Genomic DNA, 14,338 nt, shown 5'->3' on the forward strand with positions numbered 1-14,338 from the left:
TTATGTTACAATACAGTAAAATGAATTTCTAATTCTTCTATGATTATTTTACTCCCATGATAAATCCCATATGGTTGTTTAATTTACTGAGAAAACACTGAATGCTGGAAAACCAATTTACGCCACTGCTGGTTCTTGCTGCTTATGAGCTGTGTCACTCTGAGCAAGTTGCTGGCTTTTCTGAGTTCTATGCCTTTATTTAGAGTACTTGGCTGGTACCATTTGTTCTGGGCCCACACCCTGGGATCATTTCATCCCTCTTTTTTTTCCCCTTCCATAAAATGAAGGCATTAGATCAAGTTACCTCCCATTTCCAAAATTCTGTTCTTCTACACAAGTCTTTATTTAGATGTCTTTTTAAGGAACTATTTAAAAACTTCTTATGCATATTCTAGTCTTTAAAAAAATAAACTTAGCATTTTAAAATGCCCTATTGAGATCATTAGACCCTTGGTGAAGATGGCAGATCCATGAAACTAAATGAGACTTCAGCACTAGCCTTTAGTGCTGATTTGCAGTTCATAGGTAGTGGATAAGTCATTGATGGACAGATATGCTTCATGGCTTAGATTTTGTTTTTCATTTTTTTTTTTTTTTTAACTAAATAATGAAACTAAGAAGACATTGTGAAAGGCTGGTTTTTTGTTTGTTTGCTTGTTTTGTTTTTTAAGGTTGCAGTTCTCTTTGTTGGTCAAGTTACGGACAATATCCAGCTCAAGCTGCGTATAGAGGAGCCCCCAGCACCTCTCTGATGGGGTGTATCCTGAAGTTGGCTTCCCAGATGCCTCTTGAGAACACTGCAGTTCAGCAGATGGTTTTTATGTTTCTTTCAAACCTGGCCTTATCTCATGACTGTAAAGGAGTAATTCAGAAAGTGAGTACTTAATTTCTCCTTCATAACTTTTTTTTTTTAAGATTTATTTATTTATCTTAGACAGTGGGTGTGAGAATTAGAGGAGGGGCAGGAGAGCAAGAGACTCTCAAGCAGACTCCGTGCTGAGTGCAGAGCCTGATGCTGGGCTGCATCTCAGGACCCTGAGATCATGCCATGAGCCAAAATCAAGAGTCAGACTCTTAACCCACTGAGCCACCCAGGAGTCACCTTTATAGCTTGAAAAAAAAAAAAAAAAAGTAAAATAATACTTCTAATGGAGAACATGTGTAAAAAATCTAGAACTTAATTTCTAAAAATTAAATTATTATGATTTCAAGGCATTGTATTTTAAAAGATTGTAAAAGGATTAAGAAGTTCACTTTGTTTAAAGCCAGTTGATAGATAACACATGAAAAGTGACAAGCTAGAGAATGATCATTCCATTTCCTTTTCGTTTATCTTCTTAGCTTTTGGATTATATTTTATCTTCCTCAAAAATGAGGGATTTAGAAAGACAGCTGTCTTACATTTATTTGAGATCATAAAAGTAATGTATTAGTCTTTATGTAGACCAAATTGAACAGTAACCATTTCCATTCAATTTGCATTGTCAAAACGGTGTGTGAAATCACAGCTGCCTCTCCCCACTTAGGCCTAACTTCTTCTTCTTTTTTGTTTTTTTTTTTAAAGATTTTATTTATTTATTTGAGACAGTGGGGGGCGGGCAGAGGAAGAAGGAAAAACAGACTCCCTGCTGAGCAGGGAGCCTGACTGGGGCTGGATCCCAGAATCCTGGGATCATGACCTGAGCCAAAGTCAGATGCTTAACCCACTGAGCTGCCCGGGTGCCCTGAGACGTAACTTCTTTATGACATAAGAGGCAATGTTATCAGTCCTCTGGAACTCCAGTGCCAAAACTTGACTTCCTATCACTGATTTTAATCTAGGGTAGTTTACAAAGGATTGAATGAGTTAAATTCTAATACACATGTTCAGTGAGATTATATTTAGATATGTATGAACATAATCCATAATTTGGAAGATCCTTTAAGATGTAAATATGATCGCATTATCTGTTGTTTACTAGTACCTAGTACTTTGAGTGTTTCTGTTTCTCTTATATGGAGGCCAAGACAAATTATGAAAGTTGACAGCATTCATAAGAATTCAGTCTCCTTTTCCTCTATTGTGTCAGCTTCCCACCCACCCTACAAAACCCCACATCGATTGCAGTCTCTAGGTAAGAAACAGTCTTTTCAGTGGTGTGTTGGAGCTAAGTCAGGCTAGCTATGAGTGTCATTGCTGATTTTTAGGAATTTTGTGACCTAGTTGACATCACGGTGCCACCTTGAAATCAACCATGGTGGGAGTACTCACACTGTATACATTGGCAAAAGGTGCAAATCAGAGGTCCATTACTCCCAGCAGAATTGGCTGTTTATTTACTGGCATAGGATTGGAGTTCTGAAGTTCTACTGAACCGTCCTTGGAGGTGTGTGAGAGCACAGACTGGGGGTAGTGCTTCCTGCCCCTTCCCTGTAGAGCACGTGGGTGAAGTAGAATGGGAACTCCCAGATGAGTGCTAATCCCAGGTCTGACATGTGACTTTGAGCTGGAGGCCTTCTCTCCTTAAGCTTCATTTGTAAATTTCCCAGGTTGAACAACATAATCTTGAAGGTGTCTTCCACTCTCAGTCTGTGGTTCTGGTACTGTGTGTTCATGCATATTTTGATGTATATTTCACTGGACTCTGTTTCAGGTACAGCTAGCTCAGTCAAGTTGTTTTTACTCTGCTCTAATTAGGCAACCCCTGAGCTTCCCCTGCTGCTTTGTCCTAATGAGCCCTGGTCACTACAGTTGGACTTCTCCATTACTCATCCCTGAGCATTAGAAACTGTAGCCAGTACAAAGGTCTTGTTTCTCTCTACCATGTCCAGTATAGGAAATCATCTACAAACATCTTTAGCTCCAGCAAAAAGAAGGAATGCCCATAGCTTATTTATAATTGAAGGCACTGCCATGTATTTTATCACTAGCGTCAGCCCAAATCTCCAGTATCATGGCAGGATCTAGCTGAGTGGGAGAGGCACGGGACAAAGCTAGAAAGCATTAATTTGGACGGAACGATGAGAAGTAGATGTTAGTAATGGCAAGGACAGTGCAAACTGAGCATGTAGTTTTATAGTTTGCTTGTTGCTTGGGTTATATTGCTAATATTTCTATAGCTCATTTCATTCTTGTATTTTATTTTTTAAGTTCTTATTTAAATTCCAGTTAGTTAACATATACAAGTTAATATTAGTTTCAGGTGTATAAGATTGTGAGTTAGCACTTCCATATCATTTCATTTTTAGACTTAGAGTCGTTTCACATAAAAGTGTTAAATTTACCTTACAGATTCAAACCAACATCTTGATTTAGATGCAAGGAACCCAGGAAATAGGCCATAATAGATTACTAAGTAGGAAAGAGAGGAGAGAGAATCTGGACAGTTATGAAAGTTAAGTGATCACATTTCTATCTAACTGAAATGTTTGATATTCGTCTATAAGTGTACTAGAATGGCATGTAGCCACGAGAAGTCATCTGCGAAGTTAAGCAGCTCGGGTAAAGTGAATATAAGATGTACACATAGATTGTGTTATTTTTAAGAACGCTTGTAGCTATAAAGATTCAGATCTTTTCAGTCGTACTAGCGTTGTTAACTGGTATCCAAGACTGATTTGGGTTTTGTTTCTTTTTCCTCCCCATAGGATAGCTTTTAATGAGGAGCAAAATTGCCAGAAGGCAGACAGAAAGAGAAAACTCAGGAGGCCTGAAATAATCCCCAAACTGAACTATCCACCCAAAAATAATTAAGAGTTGACTATATGTAGTTACTTTATCCATCATCAGGAAAGAATTAGTAAGAATTAAAATTGGAGCATGATTTTGTTCTTCTTAACTTTTTCACTTATACCTGGAAACAATATAGATGGAGTATTTGGAGGGTAGTTGTTAGGAGAAAGGATGAATTAAGGTTGCAGAAAAGAAGAGCAGAATGCTAGTTAATTGGTCTCCAAGGGACAAGGAAAATAATGAAAAGATTCAAGAAGAAAATAATATTCTCTCTATTTTCCCACAGAGTAACTTCTTACAGAACTTTCTATCTCTAACATTGCCAAAAGGAGGAAATAAACATCTCAGTAATCTGACCATTCTTTGGTTGAAGTTACTCCTGAATATATCATTTGGAGAAGACGGGCAACAAATGATCCTGAGGCTGGATGGCTGTCTAGACTTACTTACAGAGATGAGCAAATATAAGCATAAGAGCAGCCCTTATATACCTCTTCTTATCTTTCATAATATTTGCTTCAGTCCTGCCAATAAGCCCAAGATCCTGGCTAATGGTGAGTATACACCACACAGTATACACCACACACGTACACACACATCCACCTGTACATGTGGTCATTCCTAGAGTATTCCATTCAGATAAAAACCTAAAATTGTTTTATAAATAATTTGTCAGGTATTTGTTAAATACCACTGTGTTCAAGGCACTGTTGGAAGCAGAGGCTGTTGAAATGAATTAGGTGGATCCTCTCCTCAGAGATGAACCAGATGTGGCTCCAGCCCTCCAGGGACCAGGAACCTTCTCAGGGTTCACAGATCTTGCCCCTGGTGGCTGCACAGGATCCAGGAGGTAGCAGGGAGGAGGAGCATGGCGGCGGTGCTGTGTGGCCTCACCCCGACTTCTCCTGTCTCTCTCCCCTTGCTCCTCTAGGTCTCTGAGCAGCTGCTGTGTCAATGAAGCCTTTCCAGACCAACCTGTCAGCATGAAAGTCCCCACATCCCCTTCCTGCCCCCTCTACTTCCTTCTCACTCACCAATCCATCTGCCTGTTTTATTTTTCTCCATATTGTTACCACCAGTTGAGATACTGTATGTTTTTGGCATGTATCTGTTTATTCCGAGTCTGTGCACACTAGGACATTAGCTCTTACAAGGTCAAGAGGTTTTCATCTCTTTTCTTCATGTTTATCTGTAGCGTCTGGAATTGTGCCTATCACTAGTGAGCATCCCATGAGTATTTGGTGACTGGGAGAGAGCTCCTAAGCAGGCAGGAGAATTCAGAACCCAAGACCACATGGTGAAATTAGCCTTACAGAGACGTCATTCTCTGAGATATAGGACAGATGGAGGTGAGGATTCAGAAAAATTTTGAAGCAGAAGGAGAGAAATGGAAAGCTCTGTTTTTGCAACCATGTGCCGTTTCTGTGAGGAGAGTGTGAATTTTATAGGGAGCAAGTTTTATTATAAGGTTACATTGCATTGTTTTTTTTTGGAGGGAAAAAAAAAGAGGTGGGATCTAGACCTCCACACACCTGGTGTTGGATGCTCACTCCAGTATCACCTGAGACAGCTTCCCCGGGTCCAGTTTCTTCGTCTGTAAAATAATCCCTTCCTTTCTTGGTTTTGGTAGACATCAGTTTATAAACACACATGAAATGCCTAGTACCACTTATGGTATGTGGTAGATGCTGCAGATAGATTAATTCTGTTTTCCTTTCATGTTCTTTACTTAATCTTTTCTTAGAGGTGTTTTTCTATGGCACATGGAGTTTTCTAAGTGAGTGACAATGATTCTGCATATGTCCTGCTATGTATGCAGTGGTGATTCTCTTTTCCTGGTAATTATGGAATTGTTGGAAATACTGGGAAAGATTTTAGAAGCTCAGTCAGCTTTTAACTTAGCAAAATGAACAGTGGATCTGAGCTCTGCTTTTCTATAGCTCCTCTACTGACGCTGTGCCAGCTGCCATGGGGTAGAGTGAGGATAATGATAGGCCCTGCCTTACAGGGCAATGAGATAGCATATGTGAGGTATCTGTTCCCAGACCTGCTATCACCTATTAGTTACTCATCTTTCTCAGAAGAAGTTTTTTCTTTGAGGACTACTCACTGCAACTTTATTATTGAGAGAGTTAGAGAAAGAATGGGCTTTAGGGAATGCAATGAAAAGTCTACGTTTTCCCTCTGGATTTATTTTTAGTGTTTCTTTGTAATAGCAGTGCTCTCTCTTCTTCCTGAGCTTAAAGCAGTTGGACAAATTTTTGGTAAAAAAGAGCTTTCTCAGCCCCAGAGACATGCGATTAGGGGCCATCAAGGCAGGATAAGAGGCAGCAACTGGGCAGTTTTTGTATGAACCTTTGAAGCACGTCATAGGCACTGCCCTCCCATTTTCACTTGGGGTCCAGAGGGAGGGCTTAGCAGAGTCAGCTAGTTTAAAATCTACCAGGTAAGACTGCAAAACTGATCATTAGTGCCCAAACCTCTGGTTTTGATGGTCAGAGATGGGGTGGGTTGTGGGGTTTGACCTTACTGTTAGGAATAGAGCTAGAGTATTCCTGGTAATGTAATGTCAGGCAAGGTCTTCTCTGAGAACAACAAAAATATGCTAAAAAATATAAATTTATTTATATTATTATTTATATTATTTATGCTATAAATATATCAGAAATCACCTTTAAAAAAAAAAAAACAAAGAACTGAGAAAATAGTGGGAAACTCCCAGGCCCAATTGTGACTGGAAGTTCATGCCTAGAGAAACACAAAATATGTATATGAAATATGTATTTTTTGTTTCAAGGACATTTGCCAACATTGTACACTTGGCTTTTGTTTAGACATGCTGAGGAGTCAGGAAACAACAGTCAGGAGTGTCCAAGATGGGGAGTTTATAGGCCATGTTGTCTGTATTTATAGGGAACTCCAAAGAACTAGCCTTAGGAGAAGGATGAATCAAAATTATATTGGTTCCCCAACCCTTATTCAGGTGATTATAAAGAAAAGAAAAACAAATGTGAGGAATGGGCACCACCTACTGCCCCTCACAGCACTGTAGCCCAGAGATGTATGGCCCAAGTGACTTATGACCTTGGTTTGAGCAGAACCTCGATTGACAGTGCCCCTGGGTGCTTAGCAGAGCCAGGCTGCCCCTGATGGGTAGAGGACAAGTGCATACTAAGCCTCAGAGAACCTTCACGATTTTTCAAAAGTATTAATGTATTGTTAAATGTGACCAAGCTCATCAGGAAGGAAACATGGCAACATGAGTAAGAACCAGCAGGGGGAAATACATCAACTTATCTGCCCAGGCTTAGATATTAGAATTATAAAAAACAGATTTAAAGATAAATTTAATATACCATATTTAGATAAGTAAGTGACAAGCTTGGAAATGTTTGCAGGAGACAGGAAAGTGAAAAATTGAAAGATTTAAAATAACCAAACAAATTCTATAAATATATAGGTACCAAACATGGGAGAACTTTGCTGAACTCTTGTATCTCTAGACAGTCTGTATTTGCAGTTCAATCATGATTTGACAGATGAAATTACATCCCCGTCAGCTCTTTTTCCCAATAAATTTATTGTCATTAAATCTAATTTGTTAAATCTAATACTGTTAAAACTAGTTCTCACCTTTATGCAAAATGTAGTCGTAAAACAAACCTCTTTCAGCTTTACCATTAATTCAGCTCTGGTTTGTAGCATTTGTTGATTTTCATGGTGTAAATTACTCTTAGGATAGCTGATTTCAGGCTAGCAATATGATATTCCTAAATTTGTAACTAAATCAATTCTATTAAGAAGAAAGGTAATAAGTATTTAAAACTCATCATTTCCTACTTACTAGTTACATTTTACTGTTACCCATTCTCTTGAGGTTATATATATGTGGGGGGGGGTGTGTTTATTTTACACCTATAATTTAAACTTAAAAATGTTTAATGTGCCTTTTTTGTATGCATGTTATATTTCACAATGAAATGTATTTTTTTTTAAATTCGTTGCATCATTGGGGACACCACATTAATTGATCTGTATATGTACTTTATTAAATATGCTTAAGAAATAGTAACTGGTAGAAGGAGTTATTATAAACTTACTTAGAATATGGGTTTTATGTTCTCATATATATAAAAACATCACTTGATGATACTCAGGGATACAGAGGAAACTACCCTCTCATTTCATGATGTACCCTAAGAGTACCAGGTGCCACCTATAACTTCACATAGTGAATTTCATCAGATAAGTCTTGGTATGGACTAGTTATGGCACAGGGAAAGCAAGGGAGGCTAGGAAATACAGAGAAGGTGGTAAGGAGTAGGGCCCAGTTGGCAGGGAAGTTCAGAACCCATATGTACCTTCTACACTTGTCCCTCACTATACTGAAGATACTTTGTGGAGCAGCTTTTTTTCTTCTCTATAAAAGATGTAAAATTCCTTAAGATTTCTTTGACAACTAAATAGAATTACCTAAACAGCATTTTTGTTGCTTTAATTATGGAATCTTTCATAAACTAGTATTAATTGAGCCCCTAAAATAAATTGGCCTGATGGTTGGAATATTCACCAGTGAGTAGACACACACTTTGCCCTCAACTGGGTTACAGTTTATTTAGATGCATCCACAGTAGAGTGGAGAGTGGTTATTCAGACAGAGTTCCCAATAACAACCCTTCAGAATGCTACATGTTTTTAAACATACATTTTAGAGGAAAAATGATTTGATGCAATTTAATGGTATATAAAAATAAGTAATAAGATAGGTTCATATGTTGGTCTGAAATACCCTGACAGTTTCCTTAGGACTGGACTTCTCTGCATCTTCACTTAAAATGAGTAGGCTGCTGCAGGTAATTTATAAGTCTTGATTTCATACTCTGGCTAGCTTTGCAAAAAGGGGACGTACCTTGAGTGTTGAATATGCCTTTAAATCACTTTTTCCTCTGACGTATATACATACACAGAAACATTTCTCTAAAATGTTTACTCCTTTTTTAAAGGGCTTAACTAATTTCATATTTCTTGATTACTGTTTTATATAGTAACCCATGCAGTTGATGTTCTTTTAATAGTCTTTATAATTTATCATAAGAACAAATCTGTTTGCCTGCACACCAAAATGTGAGCTATAATTGAACAGCTCATTTATACAACTCTTTGTATAATTATTTACTTCTGCACTATCGTTGTTTAAATGAATGTGCCTTTGTTGAATTAGGGCCAAAAAAATTATACTGCCACAGCTTTCCTGAGTATTCTATGCTTGTCATGAAAATAATTTGTTTTGAGGTTGTCCTCCCACACATGCTATACAAGATTGTTTTTACCATAGTCTACTGATACCAACTTTGTATGTATTCTGATAGGGAGAAGGGAGTATCTGATTAGCCCAAGAACAGAATACATTGTAATATCTGGGACTGAACTTTTTTTTCTAATGTGTTTATTATTAGAAAAAGTCATTAGTGTGCTAGCTGCCTGTCTGGAAAGCGAGAATCAAAACGTTCAGAGGATTGGAGCAGCTGCACTTTGGGCTCTGATTCACAATTATCAAAAGGTCAGTTTTTAAAGTTGTTGTTATAGCCGGGGGCAAACACCAAGCCTCTGAGAATGTAGCCAGGGACGACAGAAGAGTATCAGCAAGAGAAAAAACAACAACAACAACAAAAAAAACCATGAACTCAAAGACCTTGTTGCCTTATGCATTTATACAATTAGTGAGCCATCAGTAGAAATACTTTTCATTTAATTAACAGGATCTCTCATTTCAGAAGTGTGTCTCTTTTGGGCGAATTTTCCCTGTTGATATAAATTGATTTGACATTGGTTTAATGTTTGTATAGATTGTTTCTGCTAAAAGATGTATTAAGGAAAAATGCATCCTGAAATAAAACCAGATAGTGAGGTTTTATCCAGCTGTGTGATTCCTCTTTCTCTAGTGTGCGCCATTTCTGAGTTTTGAGAAACCTTGGTTCTTGTAAGGCTGCAGCCCAGGGCCAGTCCCAAGGGGACGATTGACAGGTGCGGACGTGCACTTGCTCTCTCTGACCTTTGGGCTTTTCTTTCTTTGCAGACACCTCATTCCTGAGAGAAATGCCCTTGTGTACCTAGCAATTAAATAGTGACCCAAATGTTAGACACTATTAGGATAGACACCATCCCTGAATGCCGAAAAAAATGCCGAATACTCTCGGCATTTTGTCCCTTGTCTGTGCGGCTTATTCTCTCTGCTAGCTGGCGACAGTGCACACGAGGAAAGAGTCAGTGCTGTCACTTTCACCTCGTATCCCTAGGGCTTAGCACAGGATTTGACACTTTGCAGCCACTTAGTGAATATTTATTAACCAATTGTACGTTTGATATAATTCATCTGAAATTGGGGGTTTGAGAGAATATTAAATATTGAAACCAAGACTGAGTCTTCCTTTAAGGCTTGAGTTTGGGGAGAAGGGGTAAAGGGAAGGGCAGAGAAAGAAATGAGTTGGAGAGGGAAGGATGTCGGCGACAGTTCAGTGGGGTGCACTCATAGATAGTTCCCAGGCTCCATTATTGTACTTTATAAATGTTGTGCTTAGTGCTGTGGTCAGCAGTGGCAGCATTAGTATCGTAGTATCCTGAGCCTTAGCATATGGGAATAAATCTAATTAATGGATTGTTTTATGTTACCTGCAGGCAAAAATGACTTTGAAAAACCCATCCATAAAAAGAAGAGTGGATGAAGCATATTCCTTAGCAAAGAAAAGTAAGTTTTATTATGAAAGAGATTATAGTTCAACTTGGAAGCTGTTAAGTGAATTCTCTGATTAATGAATTGTTTGGATAGTTCACAGCAAGATGACAGTTTTCTACGCTGATGTTTGAGGAGCATTTTTATCGAAGCATTATAAAATGTACTGATACCGGTCCATGCTTTTCATTATGTCATCTATTTAAATAATAAATTGTTTTGATAGATGAAGGCTTGAGATACAATTTCTTAAAACATGTCTTTGATCTTTCTCCAATTCATTTTCCTTTTCTTTCACTAAACTTCCTTTGCCAGTGGCTATACCACCGTGCTATAATGTGTTCTGAGGTGATAAGAACTGGGCCCAATTAGAATTGACCTTGAACAGAAAACTTTGATCTAACATCAGGGAGTTGAATTATAGTCCTCCGAGAATAGATCCCATTGCCCCTCTATCCTCTCAGCCCTGTGATGTGATCGTGATACAAGGCAGGGTTTTCTTTGACAGTTCGTTTTTCATTTTAAGTGAAACCGGTTTTCAATGAGCATTATTCTTTGAACATTTTTTATGCTAAGGCACTGTATTGTGTCTTTCTTGAACTGTACTAAGTCTGTTGGTTATTAGTTTGTGCTTTCCTGGTCTGATTCTTTATAAGTGGTTTGTGGATTTTTTGGTTTGTTTCTCACTGTGACCATGAGTTTCTAGAGGTTGTGAATAATTGAGTTATGTTAGAATTTATGCATTAGGAGAGATGGTTTAATACATGAAAAGAGCAAGGCATTCTTTTGGGGTTGTAGGTAACAGCTGCCATTATGGAGATGTATTGTTTTTTGTTTATACCTTTTGATTAAATTACAAATAAAAAGTAAGTATGAATTCTGTTCTTAAGTGCAACATGAAATTTAGTAAACTTATTCTTCCATACTCTTATTTTTCTCTCTCAGCTTTCTCAAACTCAGAAGAAACCCCTCTAAATGCCTATTACTTGAAATGTCTTGAAAATCTCGTTCAGCTTCTTAACTCTTCCTGAGCAATGTGAGATTCTCCTCCCTGAAACTGATGGCTGCCAGACAGGTGAGCCAAGCTTGAAGCAAACTCTGTGTAGCAACCGTTACCTGGAGACATGCTAAATTTCTGCAAGGTGTTGTGCCCTTCCTGCCTGATGAGACATAAAACTGGTGACATCTCTTCTCTATCCCTTTGTACCAACTCTTTAAAGAGAGAGCAACTGACAAGAAGATGATGGACAAAAGGCGTAGAACGTTTTGGGAACACAAACATTTTTACATTTTTCTATGCAATTTGCTTTGTAAAAATAATATTTAACAGTTATTTAATAAAATATTTTTAGATACTGAAAATCGACTAATAATTCCTGCTTGCAGACTTTTATCAGTCTCATGAATGTAAATTGTAGTAATTGGAAGAAGACAGGATGTTCTCATTTCCTTCTTTTCCTTAATTTTTTTAGATGGAATTTGGCTCTTGTCTCAGTACAAATCCTATTTCTCAAACCTTCATATTGCCCAAAACATACATATTGGTAAAGACATATTTGTTTGTAAATGTCCCTAATTTTGTCAGTAGCTTCTTTATGCAATTTTTAGTGATATTAAGTCATTTCTATATGATTTATAAACCTGTTACACTTTATTACTTTTGCCTTTTCTTTTTCACCTATATTTTTAGTATTTTCACCTTTTAACTTCTGAAATGTAATAAAGAAGAATTAGAGTTTATGATCAGGTAGGCCTGGGTTCAAATTCTAGCTCAGCCTAAAACATCACCAAGAATAAGACTTATAAACAATCTAGCAGAAAGAAGTTGTGTCAAGTACTCATGATGTAACTCTTAGCAAACATTAGTTTTAAACTGAGAACTTATACCAATATCATTCAAGTACTGATCACCTTCAGCAGTTTTCCCAACACTTTTGAAAGTAAGAAAATTCTGTGTAAGAGAAGAAAAATGCATCACTGTACACACTCATTATTTACACACATACACCTGTACACGCTTATTTACACACACACCTGTACATGCTCATTATTTAGGGAAAATTTTTCTAGTCAAATTAATAGGTTAATTAAAAAATGACATTTTTAAAGTGCTTTAGCAAATTGCTATCATCACTAAAACAAGCCAGGTAATTTTATTTACGCTAGAGGCATGAGGACAGAACAAATGTTAAATATTGAAATAGAAGCACATAAATCTGTGGTGTCTGAAAATTATTGATTAGAGGTCCTAACGATGGATCTAGGAAGCTCAGGAGTTTCTGGGCCACCTAAGTTAATTCAAAGAAATGGACATGCCAATACTCTGAAAAATTTACCAATTCTGAGAGCAGGAATCAGGAATTATTTCTACCTTTTTTCTTCGTTTCTTATATTCTGTACCATTTTCTTGGTATTATCATATAAACTCTCACTGATGAGTAATGACATGGATTTCTTTGTAACTTCCACTTAAAAGAGCTCTCTATATATCACAGGCACTATTCTCAGAATGTTTATTATTTAGTCTGTCTTTCTCTAAAATACTGTTATCCCTGTGTTAGAGGTGAATAAATGGAGGCTGAGTGTGGTCTGTGGCTGCTTACCTGTCTGTGCTATGCTGCCTCCTTTTTTTCCTTCATTGGAATTCCTGTCTTTGTATTTAGATCTTATACATAACTACCATTTTTCCTACAAAAATCAAATCTCTCCAGGGAAATGATAATTTCTTTTATGGTTCATTGATTCATTAATTGACATATCAGGGTTATCTTTGCCTCATATCTTTGAAACCAGAAAGAGTTGTAATTGATTCCTTTCCCTAGAAGTTCCAGGTAACACTATGGGGGGAATTATAATGCAGTATCTTGAGCTACTCCAGGGATGTTACCTGCTGAAGCCCAGAAGGACTACCACTCCTGGAAGAAGAACAGAGGTCATGGCCTCAGGAGCAGCTGCACTGTCATCTGTTGGCGTCCAAGGACCTAGTCCTTTGACGGCAGCCCTTCCTATCTGTGTCTCTTCAGATTATGTCCAGCCAACCAATGAGGAAACTGGTAAGTAGGAGATTTCTGAGGTCACCAGCCCACTATTTCAGCTTTGACACTAACGTAGGACCAGCATCAAAATCCCCTAGGATGTTTGTTGATATACAGATTCCTGGACCCACTGAAAGGGAGTCTTAGGCCTATGTCCAGGAGAATTATTAGTGAGTTCCCCAAGTGATCTCTGCACTCACCACAATTTGAGAACCAATGATTAATCAATCTCTTGATTTTACAGAAAACTGCCTAGAACATGAAAATGATTTAACATCACTCAACTACTTATGAAATCTGACTTAAATCTGGGTGTCTCGAATGTTAGTCAAGTGACTAGTCAATGGTAGTTACACATTCCTAGTTTAGGCAGAGATTCAGAACATAGTTGTAGGGGACTAGTTCATGCCTAGTGGTCTCCAAATTTCCCATCCCCTGGCCTTTTTGGTTGTTTGGTTAGTATTGCCTGTGTGCTATGAATGTGCACAAAGCCTTACCATTTTAAACAGAATGTGCAGACATTGATAGAGAGGCTTCAGAATTTAAGACCTTGAGCAGTTTACAGGAGGAGGCAGCCTTTGGTTTCAAAAACAGAGGAAAAAGTAGAATACTTAGACCTACCTGGAACCTTTTTCTCCTCTTCCTAAAATCACTTTCTAATATGAATAGCTGGGTGTATTTTTCTTTGGTGCTCTGTAAAGAATGGAGTGAAAATGACAATTTGCCTTTTTAAATGAAGGTCATCAATTTTCCTTTGTAGTATTAAACATACTCAGCATCTGTAGTTACCTTACATCATTAGTCTTTGTGGCTGCATCTTGCCTACCCCCATTTCCTGAGATCCACTTCTTGACTCAAGGT

The 14,338-nt window shown here is 37.8% G+C and overlaps 1 protein-coding gene across 8 annotated transcripts in view; it reads left to right on the forward strand.

Annotated features, from left to right (window-relative positions):
* The window catches only part of RTTN (rotatin), a 142,444-nt gene extending 130,640 nt beyond the window's left edge, over positions 1–11,804 (forward strand). For 5 of the 8 annotated variants that reach the window (XM_077884128.1, XM_077884259.1, XM_077884323.1 and 2 more), the window contains 5 exons: positions 672–874; positions 3,999–4,266; positions 9,169–9,272; positions 10,388–10,457; positions 11,388–11,804. In XM_077884128.1, coding sequence (XP_077740254.1) covers positions 672–874; positions 3,999–4,266; positions 9,169–9,272; positions 10,388–10,457; positions 11,388–11,473 — 731 coding nt within the window. In that variant the 3' untranslated portion in view covers positions 11,474–11,804. Of the gene's footprint in view, positions 1–671; positions 875–3,998; positions 4,267–9,168; positions 9,273–10,387; positions 10,458–11,387 lie in introns of those variants that run through there. The other 3 variants (XR_013372539.1, XR_013372529.1, XR_013372516.1) reach the window with 1 other exon arrangement.
* Positions 11,805–14,338: the final 2,534 nt, after the last annotated feature.

This window comes from Canis aureus, chromosome 1, assembly GCF_053574225.1.
Source record: "Canis aureus isolate CA01 chromosome 1, VMU_Caureus_v.1.0, whole genome shotgun sequence".
Taxonomy (NCBI): domain Eukaryota; kingdom Metazoa; phylum Chordata; class Mammalia; order Carnivora; family Canidae; genus Canis; species Canis aureus.